The 22,939-nt window shown below is 41.1% G+C and overlaps 3 protein-coding genes across 4 annotated transcripts in view; 1 reads left to right on the top strand and 2 right to left on the bottom strand.

Annotated features, from left to right (window-relative positions):
- Positions 1–2,968, bottom strand: part of cass4 (Cas scaffold protein family member 4) — an 18,940-nt gene extending 15,972 nt beyond the window's left edge. Inside the window, exon 1 of the mRNA XM_015021938.1 lies at positions 2,607–2,968. Within this exon, the coding sequence (XP_014877424.1) occupies positions 2,607–2,609 (3 nt within the window). The 5' untranslated portion in view covers positions 2,610–2,968. The remainder of the gene's footprint in view (positions 1–2,606) is intronic.
- A 665-nt stretch (positions 2,969–3,633) lies between these two features.
- Positions 3,634–12,000, bottom strand: cstf1 (cleavage stimulation factor, 3' pre-RNA, subunit 1). The gene is made up of 6 exons (XM_015021940.1): positions 11,881–12,000; positions 11,408–11,603; positions 10,500–10,777; positions 10,233–10,430; positions 9,590–9,980; positions 3,634–4,238 (listed from the first exon to the last, which is right to left on the bottom strand). The coding sequence occupies exons 2-6, from the start codon at positions 11,574–11,576 to the stop codon at positions 3,979–3,981; spliced, it is 1,296 nt and encodes a 431-aa protein (XP_014877426.1). The 5' UTR covers positions 11,577–11,603; positions 11,881–12,000; the 3' UTR covers positions 3,634–3,978.
- A 3,913-nt stretch (positions 12,001–15,913) lies between these two features.
- znf831 (zinc finger protein 831) overlaps positions 15,914–22,939 on the top strand; it is a 17,886-nt gene continuing 10,860 nt past the window's right edge. Inside the window, exons 1-3 of one of the 2 annotated variants that reach the window (XM_015021937.1) lie at positions 15,914–15,999; positions 16,273–16,382; positions 17,644–21,880. In XM_015021937.1, the coding sequence (XP_014877423.1) occupies positions 17,692–21,880 (4,189 nt within the window). In that variant the 5' untranslated portion in view covers positions 15,914–15,999; positions 16,273–16,382; positions 17,644–17,691. The other variant, XM_015021936.1, reaches the window with a different exon arrangement.

The raw sequence follows: 22,939 nt of genomic DNA, 5'->3' as shown, positions 1-22,939 counted from the left end.
GCCTGAGCTCTTCCAAACAGCGGCGCGGCTGCTGCTTATCTCACTGCTCACACTCCGGCTTCTTTTCACTCATCATTTCCTCAGACTCGTCTTGCGCGCTTGAGTTGTCATGGAGAACACAGCAGAAGACGCGGCTGCTGCATTGTTGTCGTTTCACAAGCGTCGTTTTACACAACACTCGTCATTCCTCCTTCGGATCGTTTTGGGGGGGAAGTGAGTTCAAGCCGCTTCGTTCTTTTTCATGCACTGTAAAAGCACAAAATCTCTCCAAGTACTTTTGCTCTAGTTTCTAGTGAAAATATCTTAGTACACTTCCAATAAAACAAAAATAACTTACAAATGTAACTTTTCAAGAAGATATACTGGAGGAGCTTGTTTTGTTAATAATTCCTTAATATTGATGAAAAGGTTTTAGTTCCTTTGACAGATTATGTCAAGTTGAAACAAGACATTTTTCCCATGACAAAAGCGAAATAAATCTCCAATGGAACTAGCACTTTAAAAAAAAGAAAAATCAATATTAATTTAATCAATTAGTGACTTAAAACAAGTTCAAGTTACTTATAAGCTAGTTTTCAAATGTACAAAGATATTTGGACTAGAAACTTGACCAAAAATACTTGTTTTTCTGTTTTTCCAGTGTGATTTGGTCTTCCAGTACACACACACACACACACACACACACACACACACACACACACACACACACACACACACACACACACAGCTGGCTTCACTGCATTGTAATACAAAGCAGTTCACTAATAAATGGGCTGATGAGACATGAGTAAAATTGAAAAAAAAAAAAAGATGGATATCTGGGTGCAAACTTCGCAGCCGCTACTAAAATCTGCTGAGTCTGTGTCGCAGCACGCTGCCGCGACTGCGCGCATCAAGCTGGAGAGAGAAAAGATATACATTTCACTTTGCATCGCATTCTTCATAACGTCAGCCAACTAATGAATAATAATGAATAGTGTAGCAGTAGCAAAACAAAGGACGTGAGCATAAAGATCAATCTGATGGATAAGAGAGAGAAAAATTAAAAAAAACCCAGCAGATCCAAAAGTTAGGAGGTTCTGATGCAGTCAGATCGTTCGGTTCCACGTTCTTGGTATTTATCAGTGAACAGCCAGGTGCCCGTCAGGCTGAATGCTGCTGGATCCCTGCTCCCACTGTCTTTTATTTGTGCCTAACAGCAAACTGACAAACTGAAGAGCTGAAGATGAGCAGCATTAATAATAACTGCATACATGGATCAGAAAAGATATTAACACCTTAGTGTTTATGTCCTTCACTGTTCTACCAAACAAGGAAGAGACTCTTCACGACGGATGGCTCGCCTCCTCCTCATTGGTTAAAGGAAGTCAAACTTTCATATTGTAAAATTAATCACTTTTTTAAAATGTCGCCATGTTACCGGGGATGATATAGAACAGGGGTGTTGAATTCATCTTCATTTTGGACCAAATCAAAGATCTGAATGTTCTTTATGTGCCAGAATGTATTATAAAACCCATGGAACTCTCAAAATATCAATAAATAATATTTATTTTTCTTCTTTTTTTTTCTTGCTGTCTCTGTATCAAGCCTGACCGTTATTGAACTGGATCTTGAACTGGATTTAGAGCCAAGTCAACTTTGCTCATTGGTTGTGGAAAAAAAAAAACAGCAGGCGACTCCATTAGCTTAATGCAGAGATCATGGAGTTAAAACCCGTCCTGATGCTGCCATGGCCGGCTTCTGCTCCCGGACAGATCAGGCAGCAGCAGCTGCAGCAGCAGCACATGAGACTTCCTGAAATAGTCCTCATGAAACTGAAAAAAGACCGACTCCGATTCCAAATAACCCTGCAGAACGGAAGTTCCATCAGTTCAGTCAAATTACTCATCGGCCAAAGCAGTCTATTTTTATAGAGTGGGTGATGATGATGATGAGTTCGGTTGAATAGAGAGGCACGGCAAAGGGGAATTATCAGAGTGATGCATTTCCTTTTCACTCTACAGTGAGATCACAGCGCTGTCATGTTAACTCTGGGATATTTAGGAACGGATCCCTCAGTTCTGGAACCACGGATCACTTCTTCTTCTCTTACTGGGGGGAACTTTTAATTCTTCTCCCAGATGTTGCCGACTGCCCAGCTCCTCCTGGGACCTTCCGTCCGACCTCACAGAAATATTAAAAACTGTTTTCATTTCTGCAATTTCTCACGAATGGAAGCTGAAGCAGCGGTTCATAGAAACACGGTGACTACATATCAGTGGGGCTGCCTGCAGATTTTCAGTCATATATTAAGAGTTCAACCTAAAAAGAAAAAGGAAAAGGGGGAAGACAGGCTGAAGGTAACAGAACTCCCTGCCGGTGAGGATCTGGCGTTAATGAGGACTGGAAGGTTTGGACCGCCGGCTCTGATCCGGGATCAGCCGCTGTCGGGTTTCAGCCCTGCAGCGGAGCGGCTCGCAGAAAACACACAAAGTCCCAGCAGCTCAGTCTGACATCCCAGCAACAACACACCAAGTTCTGGACCCAGCAAACACATCCTCCCCGCTAAAGATCCACCAGACCTCCTCAGGGTGAGGAAAAAGAAAAAGCCCGGCAGGACTCACCATGGTTGATCTGCAGTGTGTCCACAGAGCGTCTTCACTGGACCATCTCAGCAGGACGGACTGAGCTGCCTGGCGGAGCTCCTCGCTGCGTCTGAGCTGTCAGAGCCCGGCTGGGGCGGGGCTCCTGTCACAGAGCCAGACCATTTCCTGCAGCTCCAATTGGTCACGCAGCACCCCCTCCCCTCTCTGTCCACCCTGGATTTCAGAGAACCTGCTTTGTTAAAAGGAGAAAACTATGCTAATTTCTACAAGTTCACTTTTAACTCCAGAATTTTTTATTTTTTTTGTCAGTTTCTCAAATTCTCCCCAAGGCTGATTTCTGAAGATATTGAGTAGGGTGGAGGTGGTGGGTGGGTTGTTTGTAGCTGAACATTCTTGTTGGTTTTCTCAGGGTTGCCGGGACAACGTGGATGTAGCGTCTGGGAGAACTGGGCTGCTGGTTGGAGGGATGAAAAATAATAATCGCACTGTAAACAAAAATCTAAGTCTTACCAAGTAATTTTGCTCTACTTTCAAGAGCAAATATTTTAGTATGCTTGAAATAAGACAAAGCTAACTTACAAGTAACTTTTCAGCAAATAAAGGAACTCGTTTTGAGTAAATAATTCCCTAATGCTGATGAATAAGTACTAGTTCCATTGGCAGATTATTTCACTTAAGACATTTAAGGAATGACCTTAAAACAAACTCCTGTATCTTGCTGAAAAGTTATTTGAAAGTTAGTTTTATTTCAAGTGTACTAAGATATTTGTACAACAAGCGGGACCAAAATTACTTGGTAAGGTTTTGTGTTTTCGCAGTGCAGAGCATTCTCCAAAGTGCTCCTCATATTTTAAGAAACTAAATCCTTTTAGAGCAGGTAGGTCACTCAAGTGAGCGAGTGGTGTGTGTGTGTGTGTGTGTGTGTGTATTGGTGCACACTTTTTGCAGCAACTGTGTTCTTAAAATATCTACAGGATATCACTATAGCTGTGGTTAGGAGCTCTAAACTGACATTTTTAACCAACAAACTGGTGAGCAGAACTTTTTTTTTTTTTTTTTTTTTTTATTTAAAAAAAATCAAAATTACAAACAAAATTAAGTAAAAGACATTTAAAAAACAGAAAAGAAAGTGAAGCAATGTACAGGTCATCGGGAAAACAAAAACATCATCACAGCTGATGTTTCCTGCTTCCAACTTTCAGTTTAAACGGCGACGTTCCGCGTATTTCTCTGTAGGGAAGTGGTGGCCAGACGTTTTACTCTTGAGCTTTAGCGATTAAGAATGCTGTCGCTTTTCTCTAGAAATGTTCCAACAAAGGCCACTCCCCGTTTTTCAAATGAACTCGAAGTGAAAGAGTCGGCTGCTCGGAGCACCGGGCACAGCCGAGGCTCAGTCTGTGGTGGCGCGGCGGTACCAGAAGCGGGCCCTGAAGTCGTCGCTGCAGGTCATGAAGCCTGGGTTGGTGGGCGAATGGACGATGCAGCGGACGATGTTGTTGTGCCCCAGGGAGAGCAGGTTCTTCCTCTCCGCTGTTCTGGAGTCCCAGCAGCAGAGGCTGATGGTCCGCTCGTCGGGCAGCAGCACGTAGTCCTCCGTGTGGTTGAACACACCTTGTGTGCGATGCATCTGACGACCGCTGAGCCCCGCCCCTGAAACACAAAACGCCACACATACCCATCAGGGGCCATTCTAGCTAAATCCACGGCAGAAGGCTAGAGGATGGCTCTACTCCGTCCAGTCCAGTTCACCGCAGGGTTTCCCCCTGTGCAATGTTTGACTAAGACGTTATAGTTGGTGTTTAGTTATTGTTAATAAAGTCTTTCAATAACACGCAATTACTTAAAGGTAAAGGTAATTTTCTTTATATATTACATTTTGACCAACAAGGCAATACAAAGTGCTTTACAGGAATTAAAAGGAAAAACGAACAAAATAACAAACTAAAGGAAAGAGCAAAAGAAGAAATTGATCTAAAGTATGTAACCTTTCTTCGCTTCAGACGTTAGTAGAGTTGCCAAAGAACCGTTTCCCGTAGACCAACCACACACGTCAAGTTCGAGAAACAAAAAACAGGTTATCATATCTTTTCCCAATTTCAAGGGCTAGGAAAGATCATCTAATCTTTCCTAAAAGACTATGAATTAAAATTTAATTCACAAAGCTGGATTTAGAAATATTGGCAGTCTTTTGCAAATATCTCAATTGAGCAAAGGGTCTAAATCCTCAAAAACATAAAGATGCTAAAGACAATTTCAAGTGTGAGCTTGTAACTATAGTCTTCCGTAGAAGTCAATGAATAGTACTATACTACACACTTCAATATGCTGAAACAGAAAATGTTGAAACTTTTCATTTTTGTAACAGTTCTTGTATGCCAATGACTCACTACTCTATTGTTGTTCTTCCTTTTTGCCCACAGCCTAAGTTCAGGACTTTAGAACTGGGTTTAGACCCAGAGAACTGCTACAAAGAATCAATGAATATTAATTATTTGATACCAGTTATTGACTGTGTAAAATTTGCCAAAATTTTACAACTCAGTCCATTCATGTTTATCACATTGTTCCGTAAACAAGATGTCTGAACAAAGCAGTTCAAACGTCTCCTGCACGAATATATCGGACAGCATAACTTGTTGGACTGACGCATCTCAGATGGGAAAATGTTGCATGTCACCCGACCTCAATAGAAAGCCATTATTGCATGTCCAACATTTTACATCTAAATGCTGATACAGGCGAAGTTTTGATGGTCTGAATTTATTTGACTGCATGTTTTATTTCTGTCAAGTGATGCTAAATAAAAAGTACACAAATTAATCATGTACGTAATTGCATTTGGTTAAATTCTAAAAGTAATCATATTTTTACTCATGCACCATGTTAGAGTTTGTTTCTACTATTTGCAGCATTGAGATTGTCCTCCCTATCCAAGTAAAATTAGTACTGCGTGATGTCCTTAAAATCAATTAAACTGAATTGTGAATGCAATCGGACCCATCAGAATCTAATCGATTCCAGTCCGGTCAGTCTTTTTCTCTCGGTTTTGCTTAAATTTCAAAATTTAAACCCTAACTGAGGCCTGGAGAGTCTGAGATTGAGCTTGTACTTTTAGTTTCTCAGAGTATTAACCAAATACTCGAATGTTATTATATATATATATATATATATATATATATATATATATATATATATATATATATATATATATATATATATATATATATATATATATAAAGACCTGTTCACAAAATGTGTCATTTCAAGGCTTCTCCAGATTCCATTTTATACAACCTAATACAAGTTAAAATACAGTTCAATTAGGTAAAAACAAAAAAGTTAAAAACTTTTCAATTCAGAATCCCTGTTTCTAAAAGTAGAGCCTGTAAAGGTTTCGGTTGTGTTCTTAAAACAACTTCATTTGGACTTTTATGAATGTATAATAAATATACATTCATACAGGAACATGTCAGATTAAGGTCACCTCATGTTTAGTGTATTCATTTGCCTGCAGCCTAGTACAGAGGTTACATTACAAGCTTTACAAAAGGAAAGCTAAGAAAACTAGATCTGTAATACCAAGTGCCTGAATTCACAGGAATTTTTGTTTTACATATTAAAGAATTTTAAATAGGCCAGAACAGACAAGAGGAAGTGTGTGGGCATGCAGTGACCTCAGTTATAAGAAAAGATTGAAGCGAAAGTATCAATTCAGATTAACTGAGATCATCTTGAATGGGTTACATAAGCTAAACCAACCCCAGGATTCAGATCTGCCATTAGATCTGAAATTTATTTCCATTATCAACATCTTTTTAAAAACATGCTGTAGTTCTGTCTCTTCTTGTCTAGATACATTTGTTTTAATACCAAGAGAAGGATTTTTTTTTTTGTAAAGTGATTTGCTTTTTCATTAATTCATAGCTTAGAGAGTAGAAGGTAAAGTTTCAGTTTGCCTTTTCTCTATTATATAAATAATAGAAACCATGATAACGATCTCACAGCTACGAGGTCTGAAATGATTTTATGTCATCTGCTGCAGGTGGTTACAGACCTTCACCTCTACATAAAACATCACCACCAATGTACTCTTCTGCAAAAACAATACACACATCCTGTGTGTGTGACTGCTAGTCAGAGGTGGGCACAGTACCCAAAAAGAGTAGCACTACTTCAACATATTTTTAAACAAGCAAAAGTAAAAAGTAGCTGTCCGAGAAATGACTCAAATGTAAAAAAATATTTGGTGAAAAGTCTACTCGGGTAAAGAGTAACTGATCAAATTATCAACCATTTAATATTTAAAAATGACATCAGACAGACCAAAATATAAAGTTAAGTGGAAATGTTGGTATTCTGAGGACAAAAATGTCAATTTACACAAATAAAAAAGAACAAAATTGGGCAAAATAATTTTTTCCAAATCAGTTTCTTTCAATAAAAAAACATCTGAAACTTTAACAAAATCATCCGCTGTGTGTCTGTGTCTGGTGAATTTTTGGTTAAAACATGTTTGTTCTTCATTAAGTGGGTAAAGAATCCAGAAATTTTACACAAGTGAGAGAGAGATACTTCATAATAAAATTACTCAAAAATATTTCCACATGCAGCGTGAAGGGAACTCTTAGTGCAGTGATCGGACTCTCCCATTATCATTACATGACCTTGATGAAAAATGAAAGCGACGAAGGATTGAAATAAATCTTAGACATTGCGGAGGCTTCAGGGAATGAATGATGTAAGCAACGTTTTAGACCATGTGACCTTATTTCTGGTGGCAACCTTTTTTTTGAGCCAGGCAGTTATTGTTATTTATGTAAATAATTTGGTTTCTGATGTAAAAAAGACATTTAATTCAAACAAAACGGCATGGCAAAAGTTATCTATACCCAGATAAAAGATAAAACTATAGTTCCTCAAAAAAGAACAAAACAAAATTTTTTTTTTTTCTTAAATTGGGAAGAGAATTTTTTTTTAATTTTGTCAATATGATCAAAAACGTAGATAAAAACAACTGTGGAGCTCTGCTTAAAAAGTGTCCATGTACTGTAATATTGTGTAAAAAGATGGGGAAAAAATGGAGGCAGAGAAAGGGCTTTAGCTGCTCAAATTGACAGTCAACGAAGTCACTCACTCTTTGGTTACCTAGCAACAAATTTGAGTAACTCACGCAGCAGCATTTTCAGGTTTCACCACCGTGCCTCATAACTGCTTAAAAATAAAATAAATATATACATTTAAAAAATGTGAATGACTGAATGCAGTGTGAAAAGCGCTTTGGAGTTCTCTGCACTTGATAAAGAACTGTACAAAAATATCAGCGCTTCAGTCTGATCTAAAACCAGAAGGCACCTGGAAATCTCATTTCTGCTCACCTTGTAGTGAAATTGTCCACCTGCTACCAACAACAAGCTGAGCTTAAAAATCTGCAAACATGTTCCTTGAAATTTAAAAAAAAAATCTTTTCCAATTAGTCAGTTTTACATCTCCCTTCTTTTTCTGTCTGTTGGCGTGTCAAAGCTGCTCTGGAGCAGCAGTGACACCAGCAGGCAGAGATCGGCATCACAACGCAACACTTCCCCTTCAGTAATTACAGCACAAAGTAAAACCCTCCATGTTGACAGCGGCCACCGTTGAGCTACAAAATAGGAGCTCCTGACCAGTGAAGATCCTGCATACTTAATCATAAAGCGTTCAGGTTTATCAGTTAAAAGTGTTCCATCTGTCAGAAATTCTGACTAACTTAACGCCTCGTTACTCAGAGCAGACAGAAGTCCCCTCCACTTGCAACACACCGTTTCTCAGGAAGTCGTGTTAGTGAAGTCTGCCTTTTAATTGATGCTGTGAAGTTCCTTCATTTCATAACCTGAGTGTTTTCTGGAAAAGTTATCAGAAAACATTAAACCGGAGTCTTCTGCCTTCCACAGAATTTAAACCTGAAGCTAAAAACGTTTTTTTAGAATTCTGTGTAGAACATTTACAGACAAGGTTTTTAATCTTAAATGCACAACGTATTTATTTTTTGGACAGTTTTGGCTTAATTACTGCTCTGAGGCTGTTTTTCTTTCAGCAAATGGCTTTTTTCAAAGCCAGTTTACTCCAGTTAGAACTCAATCAACTACTAAACTAGTTACATATAAAAGTTTTTACTGGATGATAAATTGTCCCAAACATTATTGCGATAAACAATGATATTGTTGTTTTAAGGTCATTTTGGCAATGTTACAATAACAATGTAAGAACACATTCTGAAAAATCAATAAACTTTCATTTATAATTTGCATTTAACACTGGAACTGGAAGACAATTTAAATACTGAAAATAAACAAAACAACAAATAAAATGAATTGTAAAGTCTCTCTATACTAAATTGTCCTTCAGAAAATGGGACAGTTGAGATGAAAGCACCAGACTGAAAACTTTTGTTATTCAGTTTTTGGTATATAAAAAAAAAAAAAGAGAGAAGAACGATAAATTATGCAAATTTAAATTACTGTGTTGGATTTAATTTATTAGGCGATTAATTGATTTATTGCTTATTGTGACTGGCCTAGCAATCTGTTGCCGTTCTCTCTTCTTGAAGTCTGTCTCCTCCTGCAGTGTGTGCTGTGTGGATTTTAGTACCGTTGCTAAAAATTGTTAAACTGGATGATAAAAGGCTTCAGTCTGGAGTTTTGGTCTCAACTAGAGCTTTATTTGAAGGACAATTTTGTTTACAGAGACTTCATTATTCATTTTATTTATCGATTTTGTTGTTTTGTTTATTTATTTTGGATATTTAAAATGTCTTTCAGTTCCAGTGTTAAATGCTCATTAAAATTTAAACTTTATTGATCTCTTTCAGAATGTGTTCTTGCATTATTGTTGTGCCATTATTACCATTATATGACTTGAAAACGGTCTCAATATCACCATTTTTCTCAATAACTTGTGGGACAATTTATCGCCCAGCAGAATTCATTATTGTGACATTCCTCCCTGAGTGTTCGGACGCTCCTTACCCGTGTACTTGACCAAGGTCCGACCGGTGGAGATCTCCCACAGTTTGGCCACGGAGTCCTTCCCACTGGACAGGATGTACTTGGAGTTCTTGGAAAAGATGGCGGAGCACACCTCTGCTCCGTCGTGCGCCTTCTCAAAGGTGGTGACGCAGCGGTTGGAGACGCCATCCCACAGCTTGATGCTGCCGTCCTTGCTGCAGGTGACGTAGCTGTTGGCGGTGGGGTTGTAGCTGACGCCACTGATTGTGTCCGTGTGCTGGTCCAGCGGGTTGCAGGAAACAAAGCACTGGAAAGTGTTGACATCATAGAGGCGCAGCGTAGGGTGCTGCGTTCCCACCAACAGGAAGTCCCCGGAGGGGTGGAAGGAGATCGAACGCAGCATTTCCGCTTCCTGTTGGACGGCGGATTAAAGACGGGTCAGCACACGTTCAGAAACGAAGCCGAGGAGAGTCATTTCAGCAACTCAAAATGTGTTATTGCGACAGGCCTTGTAGCAAAACGGAATGTAAAATACTTAAACTACAGATACTTTTGCACAGGAGTGGATATAAATATTTCATGTCAAAGCAACAGGCACATGGACAAAAGGAGCAGGACATTTCCCAAATGGCCGTTCTGACCACTGAGACAATCATTCTCTGACCTGTATATATTTAAAAGCTCTTTTAGCAGAGGGCTTGGAGTAGTCGAACAGTTTCAGGGTGTAGTCTCTTGAGCCAGATGCTAGAATCTGTTCACTCGGATGGAAAGCCAGGCAGGTGACTTCATCCACATGGTCATAAAGCGTACGGATGACGGGATGGTTCTCCATGTTCTGCTGTGCCGTCTCGTTCATCATCACCTAAAAGCAGCACAGCGTTAGTGGAGCAACCGTGAGTCTAACCCATCCCCCGCCCTCGGCCTGCCTCACCTCGATGGGCATGGCACTCTTAGCCAGCATGCGCTCCGTGTCCAGAATCTTGATGGAGGCGTCAGCCGAGCCTGTGGCGATCAGCTGGCCGTCTCGGCTGTACGTGGCCACGCGACAAGGACCTTTGTGTGACGTGACGTAGCAGGTCTCGTACTCCGACGCCTCTGGGGACATCGTCTGGACATCTGCGTCAAACTCCAGGTCAATGCCAACACCAGGCGCTACTGTGTCTGAGCGGCCGATGGCATATTGGACGGCACTGTCGTCGTTCTCCATCCCTGTGACAAGAGTCCAGGATGTACAGTTAGTCTTAGACAGAATTGGGTAGAAACTAGTTACATTTACTCGATTACATATACTTGAGTAACTTTTTCGAAAAAAGAAAAAAAAAAGTTATTTTAGTACTATTTTTACTTGAGTAATTTTATTATAAAGTATTGCTACTCTTATGCAAGTAAAGTTTCTGGATTCTTTATCCACTGAATGAAAAACAAAACATGTTTTAACCAAAAATTCACCAGACAGCCAGCTGCAGTTTTTATTAAACTTTCATAAGTTTTTCATTGAAAGAATTTTCTTTTGCCTGCTATTTTTTGTAACTTATATGAATTACTGTCATTTATGTCTTTAAAATACCAAAATTTCCATTTAACGTTACATTTTAGTGTGTCTGCTGATGTAATGTTTAAATATTAAATTATTGATCGTTACTCGGTACTTTAGTAGACGTTTTACCAAATTCTTTTTGACTCTTACTTGAGTAACTTTTTACCTTTACTTGAGTAAAAGATATGTTGAAGTAGTGCCACTTTTAATTGAGTACAGTTTTTGGGTTTTCTGCCCTCCTCTGGTCTTAGAGCATCAAACTGCCGTCACTATGATGAAAGCTGGGCCAGCTCTGCTCTTACCTATCTTTGCCAGCTGCATCAGCTGCTCAGAAGGCGACACGACGCTCTGCGGCTTCACCTCATTGATAAGATTGTTGGCGATGTTGGTGTAGCCGTCGTGGAGGAGCTGGCTGATGATGAGCCTGTACAGGTGCTGTCGGTCCTTCAGAGTCGGCTTAGGACGATACATTTTGGCTCACTGCTGCAACGTAGATGGCTGACGCCAAACAGAGAAAGTCAGTAACTATATCTGCATTAATATTGCAACCTGTATCCTGCACAGCGGGTGAACAGGCTGTATGAGACAGAGTCAACGATGCTCCTGTATGTCTCTGCAGCTAACGTTAGCTTGGATGCTACTGCTAACACCGAGGAAAACAACCGTCGGCTAACTGAAATAAGGCTTCAGTCCGACTAAGCGTGCGGCTTTATTAGAACCACAATGAAACAACTGAGGTAAGACGCTTAAAGTATGTCTAAAAGTTCTCTCTTACAATTAAAACTTGAAGAATATCCCCAACTGTAAGTGAAGTAAAAACAGCGCTCCTGGACTCAAACGTGTATAACGTCCGACGTAAGAGTCGTGCTTACGTCACGAAACGCTTCTTTCTTCTTCTTTCTCTTCTATTATGGCAGATCGCAAGTAACATTAAAGTGCATACTGCCACTTACTGTACACGAGTGTGTAGCAACAGTTCCTCACGTCCATTATATTAATCCATCCATATTTTCTAATTTTGCAATGTGAAGATAAATAAATAATGCTTTCCTTAATCTATAAATATCCTCTATGTTTACTTCAGTTCCGAATATTCCTGGACCCTTTATTATTATTATTATTATTATTATTATTATTATTATTATTATTATGTTTGTTGTTTGTGTGTTTGTTTGTGTGGAGGTAGAGAGCAATATACATATTTGTTGGCAGTAGGTTCATTTTTCTGATTTATCTGTTTCTGTACAGTTACTTTGACTTGATCTCTTTCATGTCTGAAAGAGGGAACTTAACTGTGTGTGATTTTATTTCAGCTTAGTTTGCGTTTATCTCTTGTTTATCACGTGAAAAGCGTCACAGTTGTTAAAAATAAATAAAAACTAAGTTCAAAGAAGAAATTCTCAGAATTCATTGAGTCTCCTTAAGCAATTCAATAGCAACTCTCTTTCTTTCTTTCTTTCTTTCTTTCTTTCTTTCTTTCTTTCTCTCTTTCTTTAAAAACTGTAGAATTTTCATTCCTTTAATTGATACTTTAAAGCCTTCAATATTCCAAGAGTTAGTCCAGACAGAATTATTAAATATTACAAATTGTATTACATTCAGCACTGTAATTTCACCATTTCCCAATTAATTATTTCTAACCAAACTCAACCATTTACAGCAAACCTTTCTTATAAATAGTGAAGCATGTTGCATTTGCGATGGCAGACTGTGTGGAATGGATGGATGAAAGGATCAATCTTAGCCTATGATTATACGCTGTACAATAAAAACAGCAAAACTGCTGAAACACTGAGTTTCATTAAGTCAAGTCTAAATACTTGATTGCCTACAGCTGCCTGTGACTAATAACCACTACAGTTATGAACTGCAGTCTGCTGTATGAATTTGCTACTGCGATGTAACATTTCCTTGCTTGTTGTTTTATTGCTTTAATTATGTAAAGCATTTTGAATTTTTGAATTTCTTTGTTGTGGAAATGTGCCATACAAATAAAACTGCCTTGCCTGTAAAACATTACAGCTCAAACAGTACATTGAATAAATACACAAATGACTTGCCATAATCAGAGAAACGTTAGGTTATGTGTGGATAAATAAATCAGTCATAGCCTGTCGGAAACACAAAGCATAACTGATAATGCGTCTGTCACTATTATGTAAATTGTGCAATCGGATGAATTACAGATGTTTTCCATGTCTTCCTTCTTTTACATTCCTGTTGTTGATCGTCTTCACAGTCTTCAAGCTTGTAAGTTATCTGCATATAAAAAAATAACCCGAAGAGAAGCTTCCAGACGAATAAACCTGCGTAGAGATATTGAGTTCATCAACTCGCTGTAGTAATACTACACCTGGGCTTATGCCGGTATAGACAGCAGAGCTGCTTCACGTGGATTTACATCCAATTTCTCAAACAACGCAGAACTTTAGTAACCACAAGCCGATGACTTGAGAAAGAAACATATGTTGTTTGTTTCTAGTTGCTGCTCACTATTAGTGGTAAAGGCTGGTTTGTAAAGCCTTGTATCCTAGCAACTTAAGCAACATGGCCAGAAAACAATAAGTCAGCAACACGAGACCCTGAGTGACTGTTTTCATATCTGTCTCCTTAAAGGATTCCTGCTAGAAAGATCAAATGCCATGACTGTAACATCTGAGGAACACGTGCCTGGAGCCATGCCCCCTCCCTGCTGGGCTTGGTGAGGATGGCAGAAAACATGGTAGGAGGTATCCTGTTGCCATGTCAACAGAAAGCATGCTCTTGCATGGACCAGCTTGCAGTTGCCTTGGAGACCAAGTGAAGTCTGTTGCAGTGCAATGTTTGTTTGCTTTCAGTCAATATTCTTTATTAATTTTACAAAGTACACGTGAAGTAACAACATTTCACTTGTCGCGTTCCCGACATACAAGGAACCTCTTTGTCCAAAGATCTTAAAGGGATAAAGAGGCATGGTCTGAGAGGCCAGAGTGACCGATTGCTCGGCTTGGACGGCCAGCCAGCAGAGTCCTGCAGGTTCTAAACTTCTTCCGTTTACCAATGATGGAGGCCGCTGAGAGATTGGGACATTCAAAGCAGCCGAAACAGTCGGGACAGTCTTGTGCCTCAAGGCAATCCTGACTCAGAGGTCTACAGACATTTCCTTGGATTCCATACTTGATGTTTGACCTCTGACCTGCAATGTCAGCTGTGGGATATTATATACAGAGGTATCTGCCTTTCCAAATCAAGTCTACTCATACTGAATTTACCACAGGTGGACTACAGTTAAGCTGGGTTAGGGTCATGGATGATCAGTGGAGACAGCTCAACACGGAGCCTCATGTCTAAGGCTGTGAATACTTACATAAATGGGACTGTAAGTTTGTTTTAATGGTTTTCCTTTTTTTTTTTTTATAAATGTATAATAAATAAATCTCATTGTAATAACGGGGCATTGGAGTGTAGAATTTTGAGGAAAGACATACATTTAATACAATATGAATGAAGGCTGCAACATAACAAAATGTGCGAAACCTGAAGTGTGCTGATTTCTTTCCAGATGCACGGTATCCAGTGATCGAGCTAAGTCAGTTACAATCCAAAAACAATTATTTTCCTTGTATTCTACATGTTGCAACACGCTAAGGTTTGTGTTGTACTTTGATTGACAAAGGTCGTGAATGGTTCCAAACTCTCAAGAACAAGATTTGTTAAAAACTGCTAGGTTAAAGTTACTTGACTGAAGGAACTTCCCACATGATCCCATGGAGATCAATGACCTTTAGAAATGATGCTGTCGGGGTGTTACCATGTTCCTGATTGGTTCTCTCACATAATCAATCAATCAGTCCATCCATTCTCTCTGCTTATCCAGATTTGGGGCACATTTAGCAGCTAGTGCATGAGATTAATTGACAGCACTAAGACACTACTCTTGGCTCTGATTGGTTGATTTTGGTTGGGACGACTCAGGAGCGGTGCATTTGGTGGAGGAGACTGATCATTCTCTATCTCGTAGCATACCGTGATAACATGGTGACAGTTTTAACAAATACGTAAAAAAGATACATATAGTCCCTTCATGATTGGGCCAATGTGCTTGAAAAGACTTTTATAGTGGCGCGATGAAAATCACATCGTTTTGTTCTCTGCCTCATGCAGTCCATTCCTTCTTGTCACAACGCTCTTGGCGAACGTAAGATGTGTGTCGTTGTGTTTATTGCTTCACTTTCTTAAACATCATTTAACAAAAACACTGCGGAATGAAACAACCCGAGTGTAAATCACTCAACAAAACTGGTCAGAAAGGACCAGTTTTGACTCCAAGTCTTCCAGTCTTCAGAGTTTTTGCCTCTCCGGCATTTCGGATTTTAACTTAACTAGGCTTTTTTCATTTGGCTCTTTTGTAGATAAAATGAGTTTCATAAAAGGCTGGAGTAAAAAAAAAAAAAACATACACAAACACACACATTTCATAATCTGTTTACAAATTATCACTTGCTGCACAATCATCCTTACTCACTAAACCAGCAGCAGATTAACGATTAAGACTGCCAGCGTAAATAACAAATTCATTTAAACAAAAGCATGTCTCCTTAAGGATGTGCAAAGTTAACCACTAAACCCCCTACAAAAACAAAAACAAACACAAAAAAATAAAACATAAGAGGGATTGTGGTGGAGGTGGATCATTTAAACGCTTTAACTCGTCTAATTGTTCTCTGTCAGAAAGGATGAGAACTGCACATGTGCAGCCACATCAACATGAGCTGCACCTCACTCCTCTGTCTGTGTCGGTGTGTGAGATTCTGTGCGTGGGTGGAAGTCAGTGGGTGGGAGAGTGAGCATGCGAGGCAGATAGACGTCAGGTACTGCCTCAAACTGCTGATGGTAAAAGTCAGCTGTCGAAAGGGTAAGTTTGCTTTTGTTGCAGCACTTCCTCCGCCGGCAGCTCCCGCTTTCAACACTTTTGTTTTAATGATCCTCGCGGTCCAGCTGATCTCTTAGTGCAGTCTCTGACTTCAACTTATCCTCCGGAAGTCTTTGTTTGACAGCCAGCACACCCACCCAGCACTCTCCTCCTTTCTGCCATACCAGCTTGTATCTTCTCTGTTTCTCTCTCTCTCTCACTCTCTCTCTTTCTCTCTCGCTCTCATTTGCATGTCTTCCGCTTCCTCATCACAAGAAACGGTTCTTGTCACAGAGCTGAGAGAAGATGAGATTGGAGAGGAACGTGAAGCAAGCGGTTGCAGTCAGAATGAGGCTGTGTAAAGGGCTCTGTCACCAGTCAGGGTGGTGAGTGAACTCTACCTAAATGTTTCCTGCACTTTCTTTTTTTATCTGTACTCTTCTGAGTTACCACTCACAGTGAGGTACTACATGTACTGTTGTTTGTTTTGTTCCTGCTTACGCTGCCTGACAGCAGCATAGATGGGCTTTCTTCCATTCCTTCTTTGTTTCCTTCCTAATTGTATTCGTTTTAGCGGATTAAGAGTTCATATTTTGACTTTCATTTGACAAATACTGACTAATGTTTGGCTGAGCTGGCAGCACAGGAGAGTGTGAGATGATTGTAAAATAATTCCACAAATAAAACCAAGATTCAGAAGCAAAACAATACAAAAAATATTTTCAGTGCTTCACTTCTGTTTCAGCTACACGGCTACAGCCCTTTAAACAATACGAGGTGATTTACATGGTGATAAGGAAGTGAAAGCACATTCGGCTCCACATCTGCATACTGTGACTAATGACAGAAAGCGAAGTCTGTGCACACAAGGCTTTTTGTTCAATATGATCAGAAGTAAACTTCCCTCTGTACACAACACCACACAAGTCTTCATGCAGTGTGGGCGTGCTTATGCTTCACAGCCAACAAAAGACTGAGCTCCATGCCAACTGTACCTCTGTGGGTTTTAAACCCGCCACACTGGAACAAAAAGAAATGTAATTCGCTCCTCCTAATATGCCCTTTGATGGTTCCCATGTGGGAGACGCGTATGCGTTGATAAATTCAGAACCACATCAGCCAGTCTGCAGATTGGAGCAGACAGCTAACGTTAGCAGCTAATGTTTTGATTGGGCAGATTAAGGTTTCTTAATGTCCGACAGAGTATTGGATTGTTCCACATCCCCTCCTTCAATATGTTTACTTCATGTTTGCCTCTCTTCTCAACTTGTCTCTTGATGGATTCCTTCCCATCTGCACTTACAGACCCACATGCCTGCGCTCCCCTTTGCAATCATGGTTACTATTACTCATCACCAGAGTGATGTAATTAGCAAATGGATGTACTTTTGCTTGGGGTGCTGCAGGATGGTTGGACAAGTGTGGCAAACATTTATTCCTAGATTTTATCATAATGTGAAATGAAGACTGGCTTTGCCATCTGGCCTGAAGGATTCTGCATATCTGTCTTCATTAGCTGCTTTGTCACATTGCACTGCTGCTTTCTTCACTTTGAGACTTAAAGCAGTCTGCTTGAATAAACTCACCAGCCCTTTTGAGCAAAAAGGCAAAGAAAAGGACTTAAAAACAAATGTCTTTATCTTTCAGGTAATTAGAGACCCGAAGCTGGTACATCACGACAGCTGCAGTGTTGCCATGGAGACCGGAAAGCCAACACTATCGAGTGTTCCGGTGCACACTGGCTCCGTCAGAGCACAGGCAGAGAAAAGGATGGACATCCAGGCACCACTAACGGCTGTTTACATCCAGACAGTTCCTGCCGTGCCGATGCAGCCGTACCTTCAACCTTCTGCAGACGCGCGAGAGACAAATGCACTCCATCTGGCCATGCCACCGCTCTACTCCAAGGAGACGCTTCCCTTCCTGACACTGCATCTCGCCGGTGGACTGCAGCCTCAAATGGGACTGAGCGCAGCTGCTGCTGCTGCTGCTGCAGCTCCAGCTCCAGCTCCGACTCCTGCAGCCAAACCCAAGTCTGCGGGCAAACATGTGTGTCCTCACTGCGGACGTGACTGCATGAAGCCCAGTGTCCTGGAGAAGCACCTCCGCTGCCACACCGGGGAGCGACCTTACCCCTGCACCACCTGTGGAGTGTCTTTCAAGACTCAGAGCAACCTCTACAAACACAGACGAACTCAGGCACATGCCCGACAATCATCCGAGTCAGAGCAGACCAACCTGGGCAGCCTGGACAGCATGTCCAGCTCTAGAGAGACTTGTTCCTCCAGTTTGTCTCTTGATGAGCAATGCGAAGATTTGGGCAGCGAGGAGAAGCATACTACGCTAAGTGCTGCTGAGAGCCCGACTCCTGCTGTTCAGACTCAAAGTTCTGAACAGAGAGAGACAAGCCCAACGGTTTCCAGCGCAGAAACAAATGGGAGTAACAAACTGACAGTTGCGGAGGATAAACAGAAGACAGAAAATACAAAAGACTCTCTGACCATCAGTCGGCATCTCCAGCTTCAGAGACAGGAAGCCACCCTGTTCTCCAAACAGTGGGACAGATCTGTGTCCAGAGGGAAATCCCAGAGTCATGAGAGTACAGACTCTGGCTTCAGCGAGAGCAGCGACCACTACCCAAGTCCCAGCAGTGTCTTACCTGAGCACAGTGTGGATTCCCTCTCTAAACCTAGCAGGGAGCATCTTGAAGAAACCCAGAACACACATTTATGTTCAGAACAAGGCCACGGTGGACAAGACGAAAAAGACGCAGCAAGGGAGCAGGTACATAAGAGGCTAGAGGAACGGATATCCAAGCTGATTTCGGACAACTCGGCTGTTGTGGAGGATAAACACCTTGAAAATGTCAGGCCAAGAAAAACTGTTTTGTCAAAACAGGGCAGCATTGACCTTCCCATGCCATACACCTACAAGGACTCCTTCCACTTTGACATGAAGATTAACCCGGCCCAGAATACTGGGATGCAGAGACACACCAAGTCTGGTTTATTCAACTCTGTGCCGACTCAGTGCTCCTCTACCACAGAGCATGCCCCCTTAACACGCAGCAGCTCACTCCCTTTCAGCGTTACCCTTCTGCAGCCCGAGAGAAGCAGCCCAACCTCCTCCAGTCAAAGTGATTATGCAACAGACATCCGCAGGGGAAGCTCTGGCCAGATCAACCCAACAGGTTTATTGAAGAAGCCTGTGAACCAGCACTCGTCTTCTCACCGCCCACTGGTTCGGCAGACAGCCGTAGACTGCAACCACACAACAGACAGCCTCCACACAACTTCATCTGTGGAGGAGGCATGCACCGGCAGTCTCAGCTGCGACGGAGATGCCAGTGATATTATTGGAGAGCCAAGCAGCAGAAAGTTCCGGAGGAAGAAAGCACAGAAGTTTGCTTACAACAAGTGGTACATGTATGGGGGTGGAACATTTAAAAAGCTCTATGATCCTGACAAAAGTGGCGATTCCACTGCTCTGAAAGGCAGGAAATGTTTGACAAACCTGGTTCATGAGACAGCTCAGGGTGTACAGAAAAGGGTCTCCATGGTTCAAAAAGAAACAGTAACAAGATCGGGCTCAACAGTAAACTTGTCAACCAGCAATGCAACAGCAGGCCATCTCTCTGCCAATCTCTCCCTTGTCTCTTCTGTGGATCTAAATGTAGAAAGACATCACCTTCATTCAACAAATAGTTCCGCTAAGGCTCCACTTACGAGACATTTGTCTCTGTCACTATTGCCTTTATCTGCCACCAGATCCATGCCTGTTCACAAAATGGAGTGTTTCAATCTAACAGAGGCAGGGAGATTAGGGAATGTTCCAAAACATTCTGACTCCATGACAGAGCTTTGTGAAGCCCACACTCCATCTGACAGAAAGAAGCAGAAAACTGGTGAAAAAATAATTTCCCCTCTGGAGATGGAGACTGTGCCAAGCACACTGACTCAGCACCCTGTGCCTGTCACTGCAAGCACACCTCCGCAGGGTACAGATGTTACTTATGTCCAAGCTAAAGAAATCCCAAATTCTCCGGGGCTCAAAGGAACCCTCTTTTTGCCATGCTTACTCAATGCAAATGTTTCCCAGATTAGCACTTCGGCAGCTACTTCAGTCTCTGTTGCTGCAAAGAGCAGTTTCCTCCCCAAGTATCAGTTGAAGTTACCCAATGCCCTTGAATCTGGTCCTGCATCCTTACCACAAGCTCAAAGTAAACCAAAGGGAACAGATGACTGTAGTGCCACTCTCAGCGACCAAATCTTAGTGACGTCTTATGAAAACATATGTAAAAACACTTTAGAGTCCATGCAAACACAAGACCACCTTGCCTTGGCTCGCACAGTTACAAGTATGTGTCAGGTTAAAACTTCACAACACACCCATAGTTTGTCTTCTAATGTATCTGTTATGCAAAGGCAGTTTGCAGCAACCACAGTAACCACAAGCTGCTTTCAAGATTATTCGAGTGGATTATGCAGCGCTTTGTTGCATTGTTCGAAAACTGCAACCGATTCTATGCATAAACATTTACCCAGACCTCTTGCAACTGCAGCTCCTAGCATGTCTTTGCCCACAGGAAATAGTCAGACATCTGCTGCCACCATCACAGGTCTTTCGCATCATCTGCCTAACCACGGATCGATCCTGGCAAACCCTGCAAACAAAGCAGATGTTGACTCTAATACCTCAGCTGTACGTTGTCGCATTGTGCCGTTGGACCAGCAAGTTCAAAATGTTTTTCATGTTCACACAGCAGACCTCCAGATCTGTCTTCAAATTATATCAGATGAGCAGATGGCTCTTATTGCACCCCAAATTGAACGTCAGTCTGGTCCTAGTCTGCCACAGTTACGTGAAATTGAAGCCATGTCCCCAGAAGGTGCCCTGAGTAAAACTCAAACTTTTGGCTCAAAGAAAATTACCAATGTCACAAAAGTAGAAGAACAACCAAAAGATCCAAAGGAGGGTGTCAGACAGGAGCATTTATCTAGACTTAACTCAGAGAGAGCATCACCCCCACAGTCTGTGCAGCCGGTGAAAGAAAAAAACGAACACAGTGATGCCTGCAGAACTGCATCATCAACAAAATCTTTCCCTCCTCAACCACCATCCCGACACTCGCACAATAATGGCCATTTAATCACAGTCACGCAGACCCGAAATTCTGTAGGCAGTATTATGGCAACCTCTGCTTCAGTCAGAGGTGAAAACTCAGGAAGGAACCACACTTCAGAGGCTAAACAAGTTCTCTTTCCAAACGCTTGTGCCGAGGAGAAATTTTTATCCACTAAGAGGATCAATCAAACTGGAATGGCCTCACAAATGCTTACAAGTCAACAGAAAATTTGTGAGAGATTATTTTCCACCAGTCCAGCAAATCAGAGCAACATGAAAATCGAACCTCTGGACAAAAGCCAACAGAAAGCGAAACATCCAGGTGGCTTGTGTAACACAAATGTATTGAACAGTCAGTGTGGAGCTTTGGCGTGCAAAATCAGTAAGACAGAGAGTGGAGAGTTCCTCAAACAAGCCAACAGCGACAACGCAGGCATTGATGCATCAGTCTCTCAACTTTCCAACAGTAACATCAATGTGGTAAGACAGCTCAACCCACAAGCATTTGTCTTTCACAGTCATCAAATGGAACCTACAAAATCCACAAATGAGAGTTCACTCAAGCATGCAAACTTGCAACTGAGCAGAGTGAAACTTTCTGACAATTCCTCTTCTTCAATGGAACATTGTCCTCAGGAAATACAGAATACAATTAGAAGAGAACATTCAGAAAAATCTCCGGGTCAGTTTAACTTACAACCTGCTTCTGTTGACATGAAAAGACCCGGAGACGTTACAAGCTTCCAGAGCTCCACCACAGGTATGAATTACAGCTTACTTATGTTAAGCATCTGAGTGTTATGTCTTACATAATGCAGGAATATGTCACTGAATTATTTCTATATTCAAGTGCATTGATAACTACAGCAGAGCAAACAACTTACTGCAAGTATGTATGTATCCATCACTTACCATTACATACACAAAGTTTGAAGACAGTTAGGCCACGTTCATACTGCAGCCTGAAGTGACCCAAATCCGATTTATTATGAAATCTGATTTTTTTTTTCGCGTGGTTGTTCACACTTCCAAATATATGCGACTTGTATGTGATCTCCAGTGTGAACTGCAAAAATGTCCCGCATGCGCAGTAGAGGGTGCAATAACGTCACACATAGAGAACGCGCTCAGTTTTGCCAACAGACATAAAAAAAGAAGAAGCAGTGCTCAGTGTTTGCAGATGTAAACGTGGATGCTAATCTTACAATTTTAAAGTTGTAAGACCGGAACCAAACACTTTAACAACTTAATCCTCATCCGCCATGGTTGTTGTTTTTCTTCCGACTTGCGCGCGAATCAGGAAGCAGAGTAGTGACGTGACGTCTGTCCAGTATCAGTGACGTTCAGGTCGGAGGAAACAAATCTGATCTGTACTGTTCAAATTGACATGAAAAGATCAGACATAGTTCGCATTAAAGAAAAAAAAAAGAAAAAAGAAATCGTGTTTGGGTCAAGTTAGGCTGCAGTATGAGCGTAGACTTCGTCTCCAAATGATCTGAATTCTGATTAAAGAAGCAGAACGTTTGAAAAGAAACCACATTTTTCTGTTGGATATATGGGAGAAATTAAAAAAAGACTTCAGTTACCTGAAATATTGGAAACGTTCAAATTAAACAATAAAATTAAATACCTAAATCAGTGATTCTTGAGAATAGGGACAAAATGGGTTTTAATTTTCCCATATTTTTTAAAATTATTTCTCAACCTTATCTATGTAAATATGACAAATAATGTTTTGGAAGTGTAAAGATGCTACTGTGCAGGCTCCCAGTTGCAACATTTTTTTTAAAAAAAATTACATTTTTAATCGACCTGACCC

Source organism: Poecilia latipinna, unplaced genomic scaffold (genome assembly GCF_001443285.1).
Source record: "Poecilia latipinna isolate Pla-1442-1.1 unplaced genomic scaffold, P_latipinna-1.0 Scaffold2899, whole genome shotgun sequence".
Taxonomy (NCBI): Eukaryota; Metazoa; Chordata; class Actinopteri; order Cyprinodontiformes; family Poeciliidae; genus Poecilia; species Poecilia latipinna.
Note: the sequence above shows the minus strand (reverse complement) of the source record. Positions and strands in the feature narration are given on the sequence as shown.

Coding starts and splice junctions, on each gene's coding strand:
- cstf1 (XM_015021940.1), bottom strand. CDS start 11,576: ATGTATCGTCCTAAGCCGACTCTGAAGGACCGACAGCACCTGTACAGG. Junction 10,778..11,407: donor GATGCAGCTGGCAAAGATAG/GTAAGAGCAGAG, acceptor CTCTTGTCACAG/GGATGGAGAACGACGACAGT. Junction 10,431..10,499: donor AGAGTGCCATGCCCATCGAG/GTGAGGCAGGCC, acceptor TGCTGCTTTTAG/GTGATGATGAACGAGACGGC.